The 24,177-nt window shown below is 40.6% G+C and overlaps 1 protein-coding gene across 43 annotated transcripts in view; it reads right to left on the bottom strand.

Annotated features, from left to right (window-relative positions):
- The window catches only part of LRRFIP1 (LRR binding FLII interacting protein 1), a 159,190-nt gene that overhangs the window by 80,546 nt on the left and 54,467 nt on the right, over positions 1-24,177 (bottom strand). For 3 of the 43 annotated variants that reach the window (XM_053283250.1, XM_053283275.1, XM_053283279.1), the window contains exon 1: positions 4,065-4,159. The exons of 30 other annotated variants lie outside the window; for them this stretch is intronic. In XM_053283250.1, coding sequence (XP_053139225.1) covers positions 4,065-4,118 — 54 coding nt within the window. In that variant the 5' untranslated portion in view covers positions 4,119-4,159. Of the gene's footprint in view, positions 1-4,064; positions 4,160-4,751; positions 5,254-24,177 lie in introns of those variants that run through there. 10 more of the 43 variants (XM_053283252.1, XM_053283283.1, XM_053283276.1 and 7 more) reach the window with 8 other exon arrangements.

Genomic DNA, 24,177 nt, shown 5'->3' with positions numbered 1-24,177 from the left:
TATGCTGTCACTTAAAAAAATACCATTAGCATTCTCATAAGGTTTATAGAAGGAGACTATATTATAAGCAAAGTATGTCATATCACTGGAACACTGTGACACAAGGACATTTTTCCAAAGGGTTTGTTGATTGTCCTTAAGGAGCTTGTAAATATTAATCCACAACAGATAAAGACAACCATATTTTTCTTCACCTCTGCTTTCTGCCATGTAAGGCAACCATGTGTTTAATGGATACAAAGTGTCCCTTAGCACAATGGATACAAATTATCCCTGACATTTACATTCCAAAAAAGTAGAATTACCATTTCTTCTCTGTCTCAAAAGCCCTTGGTACAACTGTTTACCATCACAGCATAATTCGATCTGCATTACACTTCCTGTATTCCATCTTCTGTACACCACCTGTTGCAATCTATAGATGATGGGGCTCTTACATCATGTCCCATAATACAGTTGTCCCTCGCCAATCGCGGTTTCCCCAATCGCGGACTGACTAAGTCAGTATGACTCAGTTCAGGTGTAGTGAGAAATCCTGGCTTATTCCTAAGCCAGAATCAGAAGAAAAATCCTTTCTCCTCTTGTATGCAAAGAGGAGGAGGCAGCAGAGTGCATGCCCAAGGTGTAAGGGATGCCACAAAACCAGGGTTAGATCCTGGCTCTGCATTACATCTGAACTGAGCCTCCTCCTCTCTCCCCACACCTCCCATGTTTTACTGAACATCTAGGCTAAACAACAGTTCTAAAGAACTTAAATATTTGATCACTCGTTTGACATTTTAGTGGAACCTAGCAAAACATGCATTGCACTACTAGATTTGGATTGTTTTCTAATTGACCAGCACAGCTACTTGCCATTTTTGTCTCGAAGGTACTTGAAAATTTATTATTTCTGTACCTAGCAGAGGAACTAATGAGTATAAAGAATGTACAGACTTATACAGAGAATAAGCAACAGGCAAGAGAAGGCCAACGTGAAAAACAGGTTTCCTTCAGCAACTACATCTATAAATAAATATACTGATTACACTCACTTAACATCCATATGCCAAAAATAGACCAACATGAATATGTTACATGTTTCCACTGTAAGCTTTTTGTGCACACCAGAGGAATTTACCAACCATTTTGGAACACCTGTTTCAATTTTATTGTGCTGACATTGCCTATTTACATGCTGAATAAGATGTTCATGGTAAACAGCTTTTGCTTTTAATAATATGGGGTAATTGTTTCCACCTCTTTTTATTAAACATCTTAGTAAAACACCACTTTAAAATATAAACAGATATATTTGAAAACTAAACATCAATGTCAAATTACTGATATTTGGTAAGTAGCAAATATTTTGATTGCCAGCCTGTAAAACAAGGTTAGCCAGAGTAAGAACAAAAGTCAATGGATAACCAGGACAAAATTAGACTAGATGTTAAACACATTGTCTCCTGCATTCCCCCCCCCCTTCCTTTACAGTGGCAGCTGGGGGGTTGAGCTGGACTGAGACTGCAGAACAGGTGGTTTAATCCTCTGCCCCAATTTCCCTGCCAAAAATTCCCTTAAAGGTGCCAGTACAGCAAATGGTATCTTTAGGCTGTGTTGGGGCTGTGCAAGTGCTTTTTTGGTGGGAAAATGGCACAGGGTAAAAGGTTAAAGCTGCCCTCCACCTGGTTTTGTAGTACTCCATGGTAGCTGCTGCTGTAGATAGTGATGTGACCTGTTGCTGTGCTTTAAAGATGTTAATTCTACCTCTGTGCTTTGCTACAATGTGTTGTTACTATTTTCTAATTCTTTCTTTATAAATGTAGATGGTTTATTATGTTCGCACAGTGTTAAAAGTTAACTTACACAGAGAAGGATGTTTAAATTGGCTTCCAAACACATATGCAATATTTTAAACAAAGCATATTCCTGATTTGGGGGCTGGGATATGTTTGAATACAACTTTTTAAAAATCTTGCTTCTTTGTAGTGTTAACTACAAGGAGAGGAGAACTGGTCTTGTGGTAGCAAGCATGATGTTCCCTTAGCTAAGCAGGGTCCACCCTGGTTGTACAGGAATGGGAGACTTGATGTGTGAGAACTGTAGGATATTCCTCTTAGGGGATGGGACTGCTCTGGGAAGAGCAGAAGGTCCCAAGTTCCCTCCCTGGCATCTCCAAGATAGGGCTGAGAGAGATTCCTGGTTGCTGAGAGAGATTCCTGATTTCAAGTTCCCTCCCTGGCTTCTCCAAGATAGGGCTGAGAGAGATTCCTGCCTGCAACTTCGGAGAAGCCACTGCCAGTCTGTGAAGACAATACTGAGCTAGATAGACCAATGGTCTGACTCAATATATGGCAGCTTCCTATTTTCCTAATTGCATGACTGAATGGGAGTTTAAGACCAATCTCTTATATGCATAATTACATCTACATGTATTTTGCATTTGTGAATCTGTGGAAAAACTCTAACTCACAATCACTAAATATTAACTATTATCTCTTAAAAGCAAGATTAATTACACATACACATGCCCAACCCCCTCATCACACCACATGTACACACCCATTCAAAACACATACACAAGTATGTCTATGGTTTTTATAAGTAAAGATCCCCCACTCACTCTCCATTCCACCCACCCCCTACCTGATCAAAAACATTTCAAATTACTGTATACAACTATCCAGTAGCATAGAATAATGAAAGTACCCTGCACTGGACAAAATTAGGGTAAAAACCTCCACTGGGTAAAAACGAAGCATGTATGGCAGATTTAAAAAAAATAAAAAATACATCACATATGTGATGTACAGATTACCAAGCAACTACATGGTAAGTTGGTCATCTGCATCCACTCTGCATTATTTTGAAATAGGTGCCCATATCAACAGTATACCGTTTCTCTTCTAAGCAGCAGTGAGTGGCACCAACAAAAGTTGGAAAGTGACCAAGACAGAAAGCAAGCAAGTACAGATAAAGGGCCTGGAATTCCCCAAACATGCAAAACAGTACAATCAAATCTGCAGAAAACTCCAAACAAAAAAGCTGAAGAAAAGGTTGAGGTAGCCCCAATTCTGCCAACAGGCTTATTCTAGTTCCAAGACAAACAACCTAAGCTGTGTACGTTGCTAGTATCACTGGTTTGGGTGGAAGTTCAAGCTTCACTTGAGCAATGTGTGCACTTTGTCATAAGACCAATTCAGGAGCTCTGAGCCTATTACTTCCTACTTCTATATATTTAACCCACACAAGAGAAAACTGAAATTTAAAAGCTTTCCTGTGTACCCTCTTTTCACAATGAACACTGCCACAAAAGGGATTGAGCCATTTTGGCAGTTTCACTATGAATTATTCATGAGTTTTGTTTCAGAGGCAAGCTAGCTATTTAGAAGTAAATGAGGTCAGAGTTTAGTCTAGTCAGTTTAGCTTTTATTAAGTTTCAAAAAGCTGCAGCAGCAAGATTTGCTGCAATGAACACAAAAGATCTTATGCTCTCCATCTGCTTAATATGCACAAAACACTGCAAACACAAGTAAGATGGCATGTGCTATTTTGTTTTAGAGCTAACCTGTGCTTCTCCACTTACTCATGGCATATTATGGCATCCAAAAAATATCCTTCAGACTCACTCACTCCCTATCTTAAAATTCGACTCCCAAAGCCTGTTATCCAAATTCCAGCTTAACCGTAGCTAACCAAGTTGATCCATAAAGGAGGGGCTTACACAATTTTCAGGAAACTGTTGTGCTCAGATTCCAGCAAGTCTCCATCACTGCAGATCAAATACAAGACAAGACACCTTGTAAATCAGCTCAGGTGAAGTTTGACTTTCTTACAAATGCTCCCAACTTTGCAAACAACAGTAAGATGTGCAATACAAGCATTATAAAACAGAATGTTGAGAGACAGACAAGCATCAGCCTGTACAAAGTAGGTTAAACACTTCCAAGTGGTTTAGGAGACAGGGTCAAACCACCAGACCCAGCACTAGAAGCACTGTCATAAGAGCTGCTGTCTTTAAACAAAAACAAAACAAAACAAAAACCAGAAGGAAAAAAAGCTAATGGTACGGAAGTAGCTCTCACACAACAAACTTTTCCACTCCCAAAGCCACTGTAGACAGCTACTGCTGCAGCCATGAGCTAAGCAGTTCTCAGAACCAGCTCAACTCCTATGCTTCAGCTGGGTACTTCCTGGATCAGAGGGCTGCTCAGCTGTCCATGGAGTCAGATACCCCAACCCAAATAAGGAGACCTACACACCAACACAGGGTTTTCACATGTAGTAGTAGTACTAAGTTTTCTTTATGGTCTTAGACCAGCAAATTCACCTGTGATCACTTGTTGCATCAGAAAGCATTTGTAAAAGCCAGACACACAAATACACATTTGAATGCAGATACGATTTATCTACACTTTCAATAGGATATGTATTGGATGCGCATCCCCATACATATTCTAGATACACACTTGAATTTTAAAATATTGATTTGCTGTGCATATAACTTTCACAATAATATGTCAAACTAATCTGAGTTCTCCATTACACAAAAATCACCCAAAGATCTTCACTTGAAGACCAATTTACCCTTCAGGTTTTTTATGGGATTCCAAAGGCAGAGAATACATACACAACTCAAAGGTTTGCAATACTATTTAAGTTTACAAAATAGTAAGGTACAACTATATTAAATGTATTTCAGCTGCAAAATGCTCAGAAGATTGGACAAATACATGTTGCAAAAATTGAAACAATTATTTTTTTCCCCTTACCAGTATTTGAGCATCAGGACTGAAGCATTCTGCTTCTGTTTGCATGGCTGCAGAGATTGTTGTTTAGGTTTTGTATCCGAAATCCACGGGGATGGGGGAAAAATGGAGCACAGCACTCTCTCTACACCAATACTGGCTAGAGAAGTCCCTTTATTAAACATCCAGACTTTCTCTTCAAGGTTTTAACCAGTTTGTCCAAAAGATAGATCGGCTCATTTCCTTTAAAATCCTTCTGGTTTTGTCATACTAAAAAAGATCCTGCTCTGCCGAAAGTTCAGCTTGTGGGAGTGGCCACAACTCACAGGAAAAGGTTCACTAACAGAGCTTGCAGGAATTACCTTTGCTTCTTCTGCTACTAGGTACTTTTGGTCACAGCTTTCCGAATGACAGCAGCAGAGATACTCTCAGCAAACTTTTGGCCTTCCAGTTCCAATCTGCAAAAGGCATTTCCCCCCAGCCTCCACACCTTACTTTCAAGGTTCCTCAGCAGAATGTATGCTAGGAAAGGGAGGGCAGTCATAATTTACGACGCTCTGCTTGCTGGGAGCTGCAGTTCCTGACTCAGCAAGCAATCATCTGGCTCAGAAGGTGCATGGATACAAGCAAGCAACCTCATTTTCCTCCTTCCACAGGCACAAAGTACAAATGTAAGGGTTGCTACTACTGCACAGCACCTTAGCAAATAACCAAATGAGCACTTTGTGACAAAAGCACAGTTCTATGTATACACCAAGGGTGAGAAGCCTAAGGTAAGATAGGGAGGCATTCCCAATATACTTCAAAGTAAGTCTTACAGAATACATTTAACTGGGAGTAAACGCTTCTGAACTCCGTGGGGCTTAGGGCCAAATCATGGTATTAAACCATTCAATCAATCAATCAGTCTTTATTATGGTCATAGACCATAAGGGTGATTACATGTTAAAAGTGAGAGTAGATAAAAGGTGATTACATATAAAATGGTACATATAAATACAAAACGGACTAAAAATAGTAGGTAATACACTAAAAGCATGAGGGCCTAAAAGCCTGAGAAATTGTAAAAGTCATAAAAACACATGAAAGGCCAAAAAAAAAAAAAAAAGGGAGGGAGGGAGGGAGAAGAAGGAGGAGAGGTGGAAAAGAAAATGAGGGGGGCATAAAAACAGATGTAATAAAGTTAAAAGACATGAAAAGACAGAAATACATAAAAGCCTGAGTAATAAAACTGGAAAACAGCTAAATTGAAGGTTATAAGGAACAGTAAAAAGGGAGGCACATGAGCATTTGCAGGGCCTGTCCAGAGTCACAGAGGGTCAGAGGTAAGAGCCCATGGGGCAGCAGCATACCTCCCTGCTGCCCCTGTGCTGCTGTTCACCAGATGTCAACAGAAGTAGCAATGGCGGGTGCATGCATGCAACACGTGACACATGCAGCCGCCGTTGCTACTTCCGGTGACATCCAGTAAACAGCGGCATGGGGCAGCAGGGAAGTACGCTGCCACCCCAACGGGCTCTTACATACTTGCGTGTTGGCGGGGGGAAGGTGGTGGGGGGTAAGCACAGCTACCCCCACCCTTGAAATGCACCCACCCCCACCCTTAAAGCCACCCCCCCGCCATCAAAATAGCCCTCACCTGTTCCGTGCACATCCCTAGCAAGTGCCACTGAAGTAAATGGCACCTTTGGGACAAAAAATCACTTTGAGAGGTTATTCTTGGTGGTAAAAAAGGTACACAATTAAAAAGCTCTACTCCAGCACCATGGTTCCTATCTAGATTACGCCTCTGGCCACTATTCTAGAGGGAAGATTAACAAAACTCGACAATAGGTTTAATGTAATATCCAGCTTGGCCCTTCACATTCTGACAATTTTAGGAAGAGGACACGCTTATTAGGAATGCTGCCCTATCTGAATTTGAACTTCACAGGGCACCTCTGCATACCACGTTTCCTGCCTCTATCATAAAGTACATAGTTCTAACTTCTATTGTAGCTGGGCCACTGCATTGCTCATTCAATATGGGAACAATCAAGAATGGAATATATTCCTCAGGTAAATTGTTTAGATTTTGTCTTTTGTTATTAATTTTATTTGTACATATTAACTACACACATTATTCTAAAATGCACCAAAGTTTCATACAATACTTGCACAGTCATTTGTGCTACTCCTGGTAGGACTCAGACACTAAACCATATTATCTTAAAACAACATTTTGACATTTTGAGCCAGTACTGTATAGTGGTTAGAGTACTGGACTAGGACCAGGAAGGCCCGAGTTCAAATCCTCATTCAACCATGAAACTCAATGGGTGACTCTGGGCCAGTGATGTATCTCTCAGCCTAACCTACCTCACAGGGCTATTGTGAGGATAAAAATAACTATGTACACCACTCTGAGTTCCTCAGAGGAAGAGCAGGATATAAATGTAAGTTAATGAATAAATTAATAAATTAAAATGGAAGTGGGTATCAGTGATGCATGGATACCAGTGTTCTCTATAGCCCAAAATGATGGATGAAAATCCATCACTGTTTTGTGGGAAGTTTATGAACAGGCTATTGAAAATTAGTGCAAGCGTGGATGCCAGGAGCGTAGCTATAATTGAATAAGGTGGGAACACAAACGTCCCTGGGCCCACAATGGCTGGAAAAGTTTGCTCTTTACTCCTCTCCTGCCTCATTCGCAAGCTGCTGGCTCCTGAGCAGAGTGCTGAATATGTGTGATATTATTTGCACAAGAGCAAGGACATACTGCAAATGTTTTGTTTTTCACCATGTCCATATAGTTCTTCTGCAGTAAAAAGGGGGGGGGTTGCAAGGAGAAGAGGGCAGGGGACGCAGGAGTCACTATTTGTTCCAGGACCCACTTCAACTTTGCTACATCCTTGGTAGATACAATTCTCAGAGGCTACAAAGACGACAGATAAGTAAGTGTTTGATAAAGCTATGTTGCCTACTTCTAAAAACCCCAGTAGCTACCCTTAACACCAAAGATCCTTGCCTGTAGATTCTGATAAATACTTTGGAGGTTCCTTGTTTAAAGGTTCTATCACAGTGACAAAATGGGCTCAAGTGATCCCTGGAAGAAACCAAGAAGAAGAAACCATGCTAGTCTTAGTATTAGTCCATACATTCTAAATCAATCATTATAAACTATAACTAAAGCCTCTTTTCTTCTAAATATTCTGCATTATAAAAAGGCACACGGATGTAAAGTATTTGCTTTTCTCTAAGCCTTTCAAATAAAATCATTTTTGGAGCACATTGTTATTCCTCTTCTGAGCCTCAGAACATAACCATGAGGGGCAACAAAAGCATATTAACATTGTATGGATTATTAAATTCCCAACCAATTGGCTAGGAATAGAGGCTGATTGATTGATTGATTGATTGATTAAGTGCTGTCAAGTCAGTGTCATCTCTTTGCAACCATATAGATAGATTCTCTCCAGGATTATCCATCTTCAACTTGGCCTCTCAATGGTGCATTCATTGTTGTCCTAATCGAGTCCATCCACCTTGCTGCTGGTCATCGTCTTCTTCTGTTTCTTTTGACGTTTAAATCTTTGTATTGGTTTATTGGTGTTAATCTATGTATTGGTTTTTATTGTCTTGTAAACCGCCCAGAGAACTCGCGTTTTGGGCTGTAAAAAATGTGATAAAGAAAAAAACTTTTCCCAGCATTATGGACTTCTCAAGGGAGCTGGGTTTCGCATGTGTCCAAAGCGTGATAGTTTGAGCCTGGTCATTTGTGCCTCAAGTGAAAATTCCGGATTGGTTTTGTTCTATGAGCCATTTGTTTGTTTTCCTGGCTGTCCATGGTCTCCTCAAAAGTCTTCTCCAGCACCAAAGTTCAAAAGCATCAATGCTTTTTCTATCTTGCTTCTTCAAAGTCCAGCTTTCACATCCATAGAGTGTCATGGGGAAAACCAGTGTCCGAACAATTCTAATCTTTGTAGGTATAGACATGTTATGGCATCTAAATATCCTTTCCAAAGCCTTCATTGTAACCCTACCAAGTGCTAGTCTGCAGCGTATTTCTTGACTATTGGATCCTTTACTGTTGATGGTCGATCCTAAAAGGCAGAAATAGCTATTATTAAATAGCTAGGATGTAGCTATTTCCACCACTTCAGTGTCTTCATTGTCAATTCTGAGGCTGGCTGCTGTACCTGTTGTCATCAGTTTAGTCTTTACATTTAATTGTAGTCTCATTTATTCACTGTGCTCCTTGACTTTCATTACTAGAGCTTGCAGGTCATTCCCATTCTCAGCTATCAGAATGGTGTCATCAGTGTAACGCATGTTATTGATATTTCTTCTTCCAATTTTAAAACCACGCTCATCTTCTTCCAATCCAGTTTCTCTCAATATACAGTATGTTCAGCATATACACTTAATAAAGAAAGAGAAAGTATACAGCCTTGTCTTACTCCGTTGCCAATCTGGAACCAGTCTGTTTCACCATGTTCTGTCTGGACTGTGGCTTCCTGTCCGGTGTATAAGTTTCTGATGAGAACAATGATATGTTCTGGGATGCCCATTTTCCTAAGGATATTCCAGAGCATGACATTTTCAATGCAATTGAAGGCTTTTCTGTAATCAATAAAACACATATTGACCTGTTTCTGGTATTCTTTGGCTTTCTCAATTATCAGCGTGCATCAGCGATGATGTCTCTTGTTCCTCAGCCTTTACTGAAACCAGCTTGAACATCTGGCATTTCTCTTTCCACGTACGGCTCTAAATCTGCGTTGGATGATCCTGAGCATTATTTTGCTAGCATGTGAAATTAAGGATATTGTGCGATGGTTTACACAATCTGTTAAGTCTCCTTTCTTTGGTATGGGTATGTAGACTGACCTCTTCCAATCTGTTGGCCATTGTGCCAACCTCCAAATTTTCTGGCATATTTGACTGATTCTTCTTCTGTTGCCTGCCAAATTTCTGTAGCTATTCCATCAATTCCTGTAGCCTTCTGACTTGGTAATGACTGGCATAGAGGCTACTGAATCCCATAATATATAAGACTGTTTATCAGATTTTTACAGGTCAGGTAACAACTGTCCCCATTTCAGGCAAGTCAATTAGATTCTACAATGAGACAAAATACAGTCTAGAAATAACCTGGGCAGTGCTAGACCTGTTCAGAGGTTTCACCACACACCAGAGACACCAGACTCTTCTGCATCATTCATGCTGCAAATTGGGATCCTTCCCATTGCACATGCATGGTTGGTGCCTGTTGGGTAATGGAGCAACATGGTGCCCAGCTACCTCGGATGTATGCACAGGTGAGCCCAAGATCTCTGTGAACCCTACAAGCTTCATGCCATGAAATCAGGTCTCCTAGCCATTTAGGAAAAGTATTTTAAACGTTCAATACACCAGTTCAGTCAGTCAGGTAGTTATGTCATAATTGTTTCCAATTTAGGCACAGGGGAGGGAGGTGACACCAACATTTCATTTTTTAGAGAGACATGCTGTACATTACTTTTGTGTAGTGCACTGATTTTTTTTTTAAGGTAGTACAAAAATAGTCAGTGCAGTGATTACTTAAAACAAAAATGTTTTTGTTTTCAGTGAGTGAAATTGTGCTTGCAAGGAAGTCAACCCTTCCTGGCACTATTACTTATGCTGCCCAGACAAGCTAAGTAAGAGGTTGCCTGGCAACCAACACTATTATGTTCATTATTGGTTGGGCAAAAAAAACCTATTAAGTGTTTTAGGGTGCCCCACCTAGCAACTGTATTCAGGTTTTCCATTAATTTCCAAACCAGTGCCAGATCCAGCACACAGCGCTTCAACTTGGCAGACTATCTGTTACCATAGCACCATCCTGACAATCTACACTTATTTCTAAGCACACTACAAAATTTCAGATCACTAGATAGTACAGTTCTAGAATTGACAGTTTTTAAGGCCCTCTCTTCCCATTCTCAGCTGCTCCCATGGGGCATGCCCTCATGCTCCAAGAATGTACACATATCCTGCAACCATTTCAGCAAAGATAATTGCATAGCTTTTATCCAGTCAGCTAACAAATGCCTTGGAAAGATCCAAACAATTGATCCTGCAGTAGTATGATTCACATATGCCCCTGAAACATGAGGTTGACTACAGGGAAGCAGCTTCCACATGACTGGGACTGGAGCACATGTGAAAGGGGACTAACTTTGAGTTTCATCTTAGGACTCCTTCCCCTGCTCAACCAACACAGTGTAGTTAACACAAGTAGTAGTTGTAAGGGTCACAGTTTTAGTCCAATAGTCTCTCCGGACAAGAGTTTGAAGAAGTGAACTTCTCCTGTCTCTCCTGCACATTCTAAGAGTGGGATAGGGTGATGCTGTTCTAGCAACTTCATTCTGTTGCTCTTCTTGCTCTCAAAACTTACAGTACATTTGCCTTCAAGCAGCCTTTGTTTGCACCCACTGATAAAGCTCTAAAATAAATTGGGGTTGTTGTTGGGGTTGAGGCTGTTCAGTATCCACCCTCTAAGACCTGAAAACTTTGATTCCTCTCTTGTTATGGTGACTTAAAAGAGGACGGAAAACTCTCTGATTGATTAAGTGCCGTCAAGTCAGTGTCGACTCTTAGCAACCACGAGAACTCTCTATGCATTCCCATATGCCCTTTGCTACAATTTCACATGCTCTAGAGCATGGTTCCCAACCTGGGGGCCTCCAAAGGTTACTGAACTACAACTCACATCAGCCCCAGCCACAATAAATTGTACAATTGTACAAATTGGGAGTTGTAGTTCAGCAACATCTTTATGTAACAATGCACAAGAGAATGTAACAGAATCCATGAAAATGGCTTTTTGTGTACATAGCTAATGATTATCAATCTTTAGAAAAAACACTGTAAACTGCTCGAGCCCATCCGATAAAGCGGGATATAAATAACACACACACAGTAGTTTGTCCATTTACAATGTTTTACATATTTCAATCTGAGGGTTTTTTCTTCAACCTGATGCTTTTTTTCTTAGCTGCTATTAATGCGAAAAGAAAACTGTTTGTGCAGTAACCCATGTGGTGTTTAAGGATCCGATCTTTCCACCTGTTTGCAACCTTGCTTATAGCATTGAACAACATCTCCACAACCTTTAGTATGCCCTGACAAAGTTTTCCCATTCAGGGATTTGACAGATTCCTGTTTGTTTCCTTGTTTCATCTTCACTGTCTGTACTGATTTGCTGCCAGCAATTACAAAGGGCCCCTGTAAACTTTTAACCAAACAAAATCAACTCTCTTAACATACACTGGCCTAATTATGGCCAGAGAAACAAACGTCCCGTTGTCATTGTTGCTAGTATTGGCAGTTTATGTATTGTACGACAGACAGTAAGGACAAGGGAATTGCTCAAAGACATTCAGTACACTTTAAAACTTCAACAAGTAGCAAGCAAGCTTGTCATTTCAGTTGAGTTATTTCAATTTAGAGCAAGTGTATTAGGCTTTCTGAGCATAAAGCCTAAATAGAACAGCTCTTCCCTCGGTCTGCACTGGCTGCACTCTATGGAAATTGCAGGAGAAAAGGTTGCTGGTGACAGGACTGGTTCAAAATCAAGCCAACCACTTAATGATTAATGACTCAAGGGATTCCATGCACAGTACACAATGAACGCAAATTCCCATTGTGCACCATCATCATGGGATGACTCACATTTCTGACAGGCATCCAAGCATAACAGCGTAACTCAGTCTGTCTCCTTGCTGATGACATAGGAGTGATCTTATTAGTTCAGATAAAAATAGTTAATCACAGATAGTGGTGGATTTTCAAAAGGATGGGGGGGAGCACACTCCTTTAAGCATACTCTTACAAACTTTCTCTCTTCAGTCCACCTGCTAGACACCATTACATCTTTACTATTTAGAATACACCCTCTCTTTGCACAACTTGTATTTGACTCAATTTAACACCACCTTGCCAACAGATAAGGAAGCTGTGTCTATCCTGCATCCTTCTTTCCTTATCACTTCTCTATGGCCTCCCAACCAGCAGCACATCTGTCTTTTCCCATCTACAAAGAGCACTATGGAATTATCCACAGCCTCAGGCCTAATAGCCTAAGGTCAAAAGAAGCCATGAAGACAGCCACACAGTGTGCTACTCATTTTTGAAAGGCCAGGAGAGGGAGCTAGGATAGCAAAGCTGCATTCAAGGCTCCATCTCATGCTCTTAAAAGATCGGAGAGGTAGCTGTGCTGGCCCTGCAGCATACTTTCTGGCACTGGGAAACAGCACCAGAGCAGTTGCAGCAGACAGTTTCCGTGTTCAGCTGAAGACACGATGACTCACCCCAGGCAAACTGCACCTCTGCACACCTACAATTATATTTACAACACTTACAAATGCACACCTATATTTACAACACGGTGAAAAAAAGTAGAGACAGAATCAATGTCTGAATTGTATCTAACATCTTAGATCCATGCATTTGCACAACAATATCAGTGTATAACACCAAAGTAATGCCTTGTTCTTGGACATTCAGCAGATAAAGCACTTAGTAATTCTACATTAAGCATTTATTTACTGACAGACGCATTCAAATCATCACGTCACCTTAAAAAAGAAAAGAAAAAGAAGTACTGCCCTGCTATCCACAGAAGTAATAGGGGAAACCATGTCTGTTTATAGGAGAGTGAAACGTAGGCTAAGCAGGTTTGAGAAAAATAGATTTTAAAAAATTTTAAATCTGATATTTACAAATTTGTATCTGATTTCTTTAAATTGTTTTTTAAAAAACAATTCATAAAGAACCAAGGTAAAAGATATCATCATGAATATTAATCATAACTTCTAATTATATTTTGTGAATATGCTAACAGCAGTATACGGGGATAAAAGACCTGATTAGTCCTATTCTGTAGGTGGTGTAGATGCAGCACGCACACACAGTCAAGCCCTTGCTCCCCCCCACCCCAAAGTGCTAAGACAAACAAGGGCAATTAATGAATAGAGGGCTTGGGTAGATGGAGTCGATATGAGCAAGGAGAAGGCGCCTGGATATAAATGCACAGGGTGGGGAAGGGCACAGAAAGTGAAACCAACAGTGAACAGAATGAATGCAGTCCCGAGGAAACCTTTTCCAAGTGTATGCGCCATTGTTGAAGGAAAAATGCCTATCATGGCAGCATGCTGTAAAAGAGACCCCATTTGGGAATATTTTTAAGAAGTTCCGGTACCTGTGGGTAAGAAAGGCAAAACGCAAATAGTACAATGACAACCTTGAGCAAGGTTGATTGCCCGAATGAAAGAGCATTATGAGAAGTGTGCACCTACCTTCTAAAAATGAAACCTACACCTCTAAATATGCATTAAGGTCATATTAGACAACAAGAATGTACTTTTATAGAAAATGCTGATTAAACAGAATGTTCCTGACTAGTAATTTTAATTGTGATTTAAATCATTAAAAATGAGTCCTCCTGTGGAGCAATTTAAATCAGTTTGATTTAAATCAAATCAACCCTGAGGCCAAGATGAAAAATAATAGGGTTGATTAGCTAGGACTTGAATAATCATTTTACTTCTTTACCATGAACAGACTACAGGCTCTAAGCATGACTTGTACCCTTAGCTAAGCAGGGTCTGCCCTGGTTGCATATGAATGGGAGACTTGATGTGTGAGCACTGTAAGATATTCCCCTTAGGGGATGGAGCCACTCTGGGAAGAGCATCTAGGTTCCAAGTTCCCTCCCTGGTGTCTCCAGAATAGCTTCTGGAAGCCAAAGCTGGGACATTATTTAAACGGAAAGATGTGGCTCCCATGTACTACAAATTACCACAGAGATAGATGGGTAGGAGAGATACTCTGAAAGCTGCATGGGCCATTTTCCTGTCCATAGTCAACAATGAGGAAGTGCAACTTTGTGGTGTGAATGCGAGAAATTGCTCTAAGACCAGCAGCATAAACCAAATTGCTTAAAATTAAACAAGTGATTTCTTGAGACCTGCTATGCAAATATTCAATGCAGAAGCAATATGTGTCCATACAAAACATGTTAAAAAGTTAGATGGATACAGTAAAAAAAACCAGAAACATTGTCTTATATAGACAATGGTCTTGAGATGTTTTAGATACAGGTCTTTAACCTTGGCTCCAAAATCCCCTTTCCATTACTTCAAGAGATCATCATAATCCATCTCAGACATCCTAACTTCCTCTCTTTGAGGCAGTTTTCCTCAAAGAAAGCTTTGAAATCAATTAATTTTTTGTTTGAATAAAGAATCAGCAAAGGCAATGCATCATTCATCCTACTTTACTCGTACTAAGAGGTAACTGTAATCAAAGCCAGTCTAGAAATTCCCACAGCTCAACCAAAGCCTCGCAGTCTAGTACGAATGAATATAGAATATATCCAAGCATACCAATTTGTACATGCTGCATTTATGGATTAGTACCAGTGTGCCCTCTAAGGCGTGCATGAGCTCACAGGGTTTTGTTTTGTTTTTTAATGTCCGCTCAGTTAATTTTAGGTCCCACTCAGGTTGAATCAGGAGGGCCCCACTCTGAATGCACGTGCACACACACTGCCTTGATACTGCTGCCCAGAACAAAACTCATTCCGCACACAGTTGGGGGGAAAAATCAGAGAGAACACTGATAAGTACCAATGCTGCCAGAATATCCAAAAACAATCTGGTTTTTCAGAAAGGTAACTGAGAATCACAGTGAACTGTAGAAGAGTATTATAAACCTAGTTCTTAAGAGAGGATAATACTGCTTTTTCTTTTCTGCATGTACAGAAAAACCACGTATTTGCAGGAGCTCTGTTCCCAGCAAGTGGATACTGAATCCGCAAATACCGAGTAATTGGGGAAATGGGATCACGGGGGTTAGGTTCCTAGAGGCCCCCAAACCATAGATAAAATGGGCAAAAATGGGGGGGGGACTGAATAAAGTGCCCGACTGTATTCCGCAGGCCTCCAGTAATGCCCCCTGAAAGTGCCAAACTCTGGGGTTTTTTGGAGGGGATCACGATTTTCAGAGCTTTTTCCCCCTTTAACAGAACAAGCTGCAAAATGGCTCCTAGTCACAAAATGGTGGGCGGAAATTACCTCTGAGGTCATTTCTGCCCACCCCCGACCCACGGATATGCAGCTCTTAAGAGTGCCCTTTGAGTGCCCATTTCTATCACTTATGCCGAGGTCAGGTGCCAATTATCCAACCACGGATATGTAAAACTGTGGGTGTCGGGTCCACGAATGCTGAGATTTGCCTGTAATCACACAGAACTGCAATATTTGGTAAGGGTTGCAGCAATTCTGCCTTCCCTCACTACCAGAAAGAGCTAATAAGCTCTTAAAAGATTTCACCAAGCTTCTCAAGTTCTATACCAGACAAAAATCCATTGCTATCAAGCAAAATGGCTATCTATAATTAGAGTGCCCTCAACTTTTAAGTTTCTACTAGAATGCCAATTCCCTACCAGGCATGGGGATGCATCCTGTCCCCATGCCTTGTAGGGAAGAATGATTGTGCATGGCAATATCAGGTAAGGAGAATGGAATAACATTAGAATGTATTCCAGAAACCCAAGCCACATTTAGCCACGACACATTTAAGAGAAGATATATATATCCAGAGTGTTACAGTTTTAATCCTGCTCTTTCTCAAAATGGCATAAATGGTGTCCACCCATCCTGTCCACCCATCCTTGCAATAGTCTAGTGAGGAAGGCAGGGATGCGAAACAGAAACAAGTTGTTCTAGTAAGAACCAATCTGCCTACTTTCCTTTCACTATCCCTACAACTGGACTAAATTTGGCAGTTAACAGGTTAACCACTCACCTGGTCATCACTAGCGACCTGAAGTTTACCAAAAGAGAAAAAGGGGGGAAAGCCATTCACAGAAGCCTTCCAGTTTTTTCTCCCTCATCCTGTTCATCCTATATATTAGACAATTAAAAATATACCCAGAAACCAAAGTAAGTTGCTACTTCAAATGATATTTTATTTTCTCTCAAAACAGCTTGTCTGTATTGTATCACCATCCATTCACCTCTTCTAACTATTTCACAGTACTGAAGTGAAAAGTAACACTTGATATTCTCAGGTTTAGTTCTGTTAAAATATCATATATGGTGACAACAATGCAACAATTTTATCCAAGCCATTCATAAATGTTTAGATGGAGAATATTGCATTTAAAAGGACACTAATTTAAACATAAAAGTTACTTATAGCAATAATTGCCTCTATTAAAGCAAAGATCAAAGTCAGCATTTTCTCTCCTCTCAAATTACTGTAAGCAACCAGCCAAGTATTGTGTACACGCATGTTTTTTGTGGAACCCTGCAGTTTCTGCTCAGGCTAGAGCTCTTTCTGCCTCAATGTTCAACTTCAAGAAAACCAACAGTCAGCTGGCTTTAGATATTGTAACTCACTCCAATCTAAAACATGATCCTTCTGCTCCAACACACATGGATGCTTTTCTTCACTCAGGGGAATGACCTAAAGACAACTACATGGCATATACAACTATACAAGGATTGTATAGTTATTTATAGTTCTTGAAGTAATTCATGAGTTACCTACAGGGAGAAGAACTTCTTTTCAGATGAAATCACTTTCAAGTAGTGATCTTATGGAATATTGATTGGTTTTTGTCACTTATAAGATGTTGTGTAATCGTTTTAATAATTTTAGGTATGTTAATCCCATGATTATTAGCAATTTAGGGACATTTAACATTACCTGAGTATTTTATCCAGTAAATAAGTGTGGAGGAATTTTGTCTGTTTTAAATGTAGCATACTGTGTCGTTAGTACTAGTTTAATTATGTATCTTTTGTAGGATATATTGCATTACAAGAGAATTTAATCCATGTCTTTAAAAGTGTTTTCAACATGGTTTTTGAGTCACAGTGAAGATATTGTTGATTCTCATTAGAAACAATACATATGGACACTTGATAAAGCAGTTTGAAACTGTTTATCACCAGGTTGCTATCATGTGTTATGCTGTCATATATTATGGACTATATAGTCCCTTTTGGACTGGATATTATGTAGTGTATTTCATGTTTTAATTAATAATGTAACTTTGTATGATCAATTATCATCATTATCTTTATATGATTCTATTATTTATGATATAGTTAAGGTTAATATTTTTCATTTCTCATGAGTTTTTGGTATCTATTTAAGTATTGGATCTGTTGAGTTGCAATTTGAATTCAAAGTGATATTCATGCCACACATTACAACTTGCTTCTTACTGATGAGTGTGGCATTCATGTGATAAGGCAGCTAAAGATATGTGCACTAGAAGCACACCTAAAGAAATGCAGTTGCAATTATTACAGAATAGATATGATCCTGTGAAATAGTACAGTTTGGAATTGGGAAAGCAGTACAATTGATCTAAACTTGCAATTCTGCAATGACACCACCTCTATACAAATGTAAAGATTAAGAAAGACATTTGGAATTGTATGCATTGCCATCAGCTTTTGGCAACCTGTCTAGCCTTCATAGCTGAACAAACAGCTTAAGACAAGAAGACTTCACTTATATGTCACTTAACTGCAATTATGTGTGCTTTGCAGGAACTCAGTCTAAAACCTTATTCTCTATATTCCAAAGAGATCTGTCCACTTACTAAAAATATTTATATACTACTATTCAACAAAAAATAAACAAATCTCAAAACAGTTTATATTACAACAGAAATTAGACAAGTTGTTCTAGTAAGAACTAATCTGCCTACTTTCCTTTCACTATCCCTACAACTGGACTAAGTTTGGTTCAAATCAGTTAGGTAGTCCACAAGTTAGACCTCTTGTGCCTCAAATGTTCACGCATCCACCATCTTGGATCAGGGTGGATGGCATTATTACAAATGACACCATTGAGGTGCCCCATGTGTCTCTCACTACAACTGTACCAAATTTGTTTCAAATTGGTTAGACAGTCCACAAATTAGCCCACTTGCGCCTCAAACATTTATGCATCCACCATATTGAATCAGGGTGGATGACATCATCACAGACTACACCATGGAGGTTTCTCTTTGTGACTCTACTACTGTACCTGGTTTGGTTCATATTGGTCCAGGGGTTGAGAAGTTGATGGGGAGGGGAACCACAAAGACACACAGAATGCGGAATGATCTCATAAGCCTACTGGAAAGTAGGCTAAAAACTAGTTCTCTGTCTCCTAAAGGCTCACAATCTAGGAAGAAAAACAAGGTAATACCAGACATTGGGGGATACTTCACTGGAATTAACAGGGAAAGTTGCTCTTCTCCCTGCGAAAGTTAAGACACCACTTTAAAAGGTGCCTCTTTGCCCAATTAGGTGTTGAGTAAATCAGTGATTCCCAACCTGAGGGCCTCCAGATATTGCTGAATTACAACTCCCATCATCTCCATCCACTATCAATTGTCACTAGGGCTGATAGGAGCTGTAGTTCAGCAACATCTGGAGGACCACTGGAATAAATGAAAGATGTTACACCCAGGTAGATCAGGAGCATAACTAGCTGCAATGCTACCTAGAACTGAAGCACAGTTTGCCCCTCCAAAACTGGGAGCATGTGGTTTTACATTAAATGGTGCTAATTCAAGGATAGATTTTTCCTCCCTATCCGTTTTTAGCCTACTTTCAAGGAGGCTTACGAGATCATCCAGCATTATGTGTGTCCGTGTGTGTGTTCCCCCATCAACTTCGCAATGCCTGGACCAAAATGAACTAAATCAGGTACAGTTGTATTGTCACATAGGGACACCTCAACCGCGTAGTTTGTGATGTCATCCACCTTGATTCAAGATGGCAGACACAAGTGGAAGCTCAAGTGGGCTAACTTATGAACCGCCTAACCAATTTGAACCTAATTTGCTACAGCTGTAGGGACATATAGGTATGCCACAATGGCATAGTTTGTAATATCAGCCACCCTGATTCAAAATGGTGGACACGTGGACATTTGAGGCACAATTGGTATAACTTGTGGACGGTCTAACTGATTTGAACCAAATTACGTACAGTTGTAGTGAGTGACACATAGGGGCACCACAGTGGTGTATAATATAATGTCATCCACCCCGATCCAAGATGGTGGACGCATGAATATTTGAGGCACAAGAGGTCTAACTTGTGGACCACCCAACTAATTTGAACAAAATTAGGTACAGTTGTAGCAATAATGAAAGGGAAGTAGGCAGATTAGTTCTTACTAGAACAACTTGCTTTAAAATCCATTGTTGTAACTATACATGCTCCAATATAAAGATCTCCCAAACTCTGCATTGAGCAAATAAGAGTATTTGGCATTGGGGGCGGTGGGGGGGGGAGACAAGGCCACTGTCAAAAGGTCCACAAATACTGGCTTGGCTTACTAATTGCAGAGGCTGCTGTTTCTTATTTTCTCCAAATCACGCACTGCACATGAGAGCTCTGGAGATGGGATCTGCCTGTTGCTGGGCACATCATAGACCCTATGCATTGCGTTTAAGACTTATTAGCACTACAGTCTTATTTAGTACTTCTAAGCCAGTGTTCCATCTAATGCTCACTCAAATATTTTTTGATGTCTGCTTAGTCAATTTTAGATCCCGCTCAGGTTCAACCAGGAAGGTTCCACTCGGAATGCATGTGTGTGCACACTGCCTTGATACTGCTGCCCAGAACAAAACTCATTCCGCACACAGATGGGGGGGGGATGAGAACACTGTGCAAAGCCTTGTATAGAGTAAGGCTGTATCCTGTGAAATATTTTTCAGGTGTTTTACAAACACCTTCAAAACTTGTCTGATCAGAGACAATAGCAAAACTGAAAAAGAAATTAGTAGGCACCCACAAATCCGCTTCCCAGCTCTCCAGTGGCATGTGCCTCTGGAGAGCATAACATCCAGCACCTTAAAAACCTCCTTCACCGAGATCTCATTTCCATTGCCAGTTCTGAGAAAGAGCAGAAATCCCTTTTGAACAGGAGGAGAAGGCTTCCTCTGTTTCTTATCTTCTTCATATACTAATGCCAATGGGGGGGGCACTTCTCTCCTAAGCCTTCTGCCTTTGTGCTAGAAAAGGATATAGGGGAAGAGTTGGTGGCTAGCACAAATAATTACTGGCTAGTGAGCTAATCCTAAATGTGTGGCCCCCTGGGAATGAGCATGGCACTGTCAAGTATCTTTGTGGTGATGGAGAAAGAAACGTTGGTTTTACCATGAAAGGTTCTTTTTCATAGTTGAAGAGGCCATCCTTAAACTGTGTTGTGTACTGAGCATGCTCCAACAGACAGGACCTGACCTTTTGAACCATAGGCATGGCTAGTTTCCTGCCTGGAAGGCGGCAAATCCCCAGTTCTGGGACTGTTGAGCCAAACAAGAACACGAAAAAACCAACAGCAAATGTTACAAATATACTGAACAGAAAACCCCAAACGAAATGGGTAATAATAGAAAGAAGGAGGCAGAAGAAAACAATAGGGGATAAGATACTACAAAGCTGAAACCCCTGGAAGTCATCACCTCCCAAAAATGAGTAATCCCCACCCAGACTGTACAAGAACATACCTGCAGATTCCTAGGGTGGGTCGGATGGCCTCCTCAACGATGAAGAAGAACCCTTCACGGTAAGACCAATGTTTCTTTTTCCATAGTTGAGGAGGCTATCTTTAACACTGGGACAAGCTCAAGCTGGAAAAGAACACACAACAGAGACTAGGAAGACGCACCACACTACTTGCTGCAGGACCGTGTGACCTAACGCTGCCTGAGCAGAGTGGAAAGAGTAGATTTTGAAATGTTTAATGAAAGGGGAAATGGAAGACCATGTAGCTGCCCTGCATATTTCCAACACTGGGGCGGTGACTGAAAAGGCTGCAGAAGCAGCTGCACTGTGGGTAGAATGGGTGGTGATTCGCAAGGAACGGAAAGATTAGAGGCCTCGTAAGTGATCATAATGCAGGTTTTTATCCATCTGGACAAGGTAGCTTTAGACCTTATTCCCCAGAGATGACAGATGAAATGAAACAGAGAGAGTCTGAGTGTCTAATGGCTTTAGTTCATCAGATGTAAACACAGAAAGCACAGCATACATCCAAAGTATGCCCGATTTTTTCTTTAGGATGGGCTAGAGATGGACAAAAAGAAGGGAAGACTGAGAATGGTGGAAGTCGGAGATGATTTTTGGCAGAGAAGTAGGATCTGTCTTCAGCACCATGGCATCCAGCTGGAAGATGCAAAGCTTCTTCCAGAATGAGAGAGCCCCCAGTTCAGAGACTCTACAAACAGATGTGATTGCTGTGAGAAAAAGAACTTTATAAGAGAGGAGCTTCAAGGAGCTGTCTGCCAGGAACTCGAAGGGAGATTGAGTGAGTGTGTTAAGCACCTTGTTCAAGCTCCATGATGGGAATCTATGGACTGGAGAAGGAGCCAAATTGGAGCCACCCTTGAGGAACCATCATAAATGGGGGTGCAAACAGGAGGGACTCTTAGCTGGAAGTCTGAGAATGGAAGAAAGGATGGGTATCTGATTGGGACATAACCCTATATCTAACCCCGATAGTAAGAAGGCTAGAACCTTGGAAACTGCCTGCAAATAGCAGATGAACTGCCTTCCTGTGAGCCCAGCAAGAAAAGGCCACCCAGGTTGTCTGGTAAAGACATTTAGTTGAAGGTCACCTGGATGCTAGAATAGTATCCTGTACAGCCTTTGAGTACCCCTTCTTGGCTAAGATGGAGCGTTCAATTTCCAGGTGAAGAGTTGGAGCCACTGAGGATCTGGATGGAGGAGCGGCCCTAGTAATAGTAGATCTGGCCTCAGAGGGAGCTGCCATGGCAGATCGACCGAAAGATTCTGAAGATCCAGAAACCAATGCTGAAGGTTGAGCCTGCTGGTAGGAAGAAGCTTAAACCAGAAGATCATCTTAATATGGGTGTATCTGGACTCCCCGTGTTCTCAAGTGCACTATTGGTGTGATCATGACTTTTGTGAACAACCTCGGTGTGGAGGAGATGCTGAAGGGTAGGGCCCGATACAGGTAGTGGGATCTGTTTTTTTTTTTAAACGAAGGTACCTGTGGTGAAGGGGAAGGATGGGAATGTGTAAGTATACTTTGGACACATCTATTGATGCCAGGAAGTCCCCTTCAGCTATTGACTGAATAGCATGAACTCCATTCAAAACTTTCTTTTCTTGATTAAGCCGTTGAGGTGCCTTAGGTTGAGGACCACCCTCCAAGAATCATCCTTTTTGGGGACTAAAAATAGAGAGTAAATGCTGAGCCATAACTCTATTGATGGTACAGGTTTGATTGATCTGATCAGGTGGTGGTGATGAATGGCCTCTTCCATACGAAGATGTTTGGTCGAATTCTTGTGTAAGTGAGTCGGGATAACATGATCATGAGGGGGAGAAAGGAAGTCCAGATAATAACTGTTGGCTATGGTACCAAGAACCCAACAGTCTTGTGTAGTGTCTTTCCACTGAGGGTAGAAGTGGAGAAGCCCACCCCCCTACTGGTTGGTAGTCATTGCTTACACTGGGTTGGGAGGTCGCTGAGGAAAACTGGTATTTCCTGCATCCCCCTGGAAGTTCAATCTCCCTGTTATTGCCACTGATTACACCAGGTGGGTCAGAGATAACCAGAACGGTTATCTCTGCGTCCAGATCCTCAGAAGAAGGATCTGGAAAAGCTCTGAAAGGAGTGAAAAGGCTGGTAGGTAGGGTGGATGGGACTACAAACATATCCCCAAGGGGTAGGTAAGGCCTTTTAATTATCTTTAGTTTCCACTAAGATAGGGTTAAGGGCTTCTCCGAAAAGCTGAGAGCTGGAAAAGGGGGAAGTAGCTAGGTTGATTCTAGATTTAGAATCCGCATTCCAATGTTTCAGCCACATAGATCTGTGGACAGCCTCACTAGCAGTCATAGATTGTGATGCGTACAGTGCATAATGCAGCTGTTCCTGTACAGTAAAAACTAGTCTGCAGATTTTATTTCCATTTAGAAGCTTTGCTTGGTGGGCAAACTTCAAGTAGATTTACTTTATATCAAGCGAGATTGTTACCAATATCAATTCTGTTTACTTGCTTAATTCCCTTTTTCTGTTAAATTAACTTTCTTGGTTTATTTTATTTATTTATTTATTTTTGAATTTATATACTACCTTTCATTAAAAATAATCTCAAGGCAGTTTACAAAAGTTTTAAAAATACAATAAAATGACAATAAGAATATTAAGCTAAAAATATAAAAACAAACCAAATTTAAAACCTATAAAATACCAGCATTAAAACTATACACAGGTAAACACACATAGAAGCAGCAATAAAACAATCATATAAAAGCCTGGATAAAAAGCCAAGATCTTTTATCTACACAGTTTCTACACATGCACAATATGAGATGTGTAGTTTTGGAAATAAATGTCTTGTCTGTGGATTCTCCATTTAAATATTCAAAACAGGAGACTTACTGTG

The sequence above is a fragment of the Hemicordylus capensis genome, chromosome 1 (genome assembly GCF_027244095.1).
Source record: "Hemicordylus capensis ecotype Gifberg chromosome 1, rHemCap1.1.pri, whole genome shotgun sequence".
Lineage (NCBI taxonomy): Eukaryota > Metazoa > Chordata > Lepidosauria > Squamata > Cordylidae > Hemicordylus > Hemicordylus capensis.
Note: the sequence above shows the minus strand (reverse complement) of the source record. Positions and strands in the feature narration are given on the sequence as shown.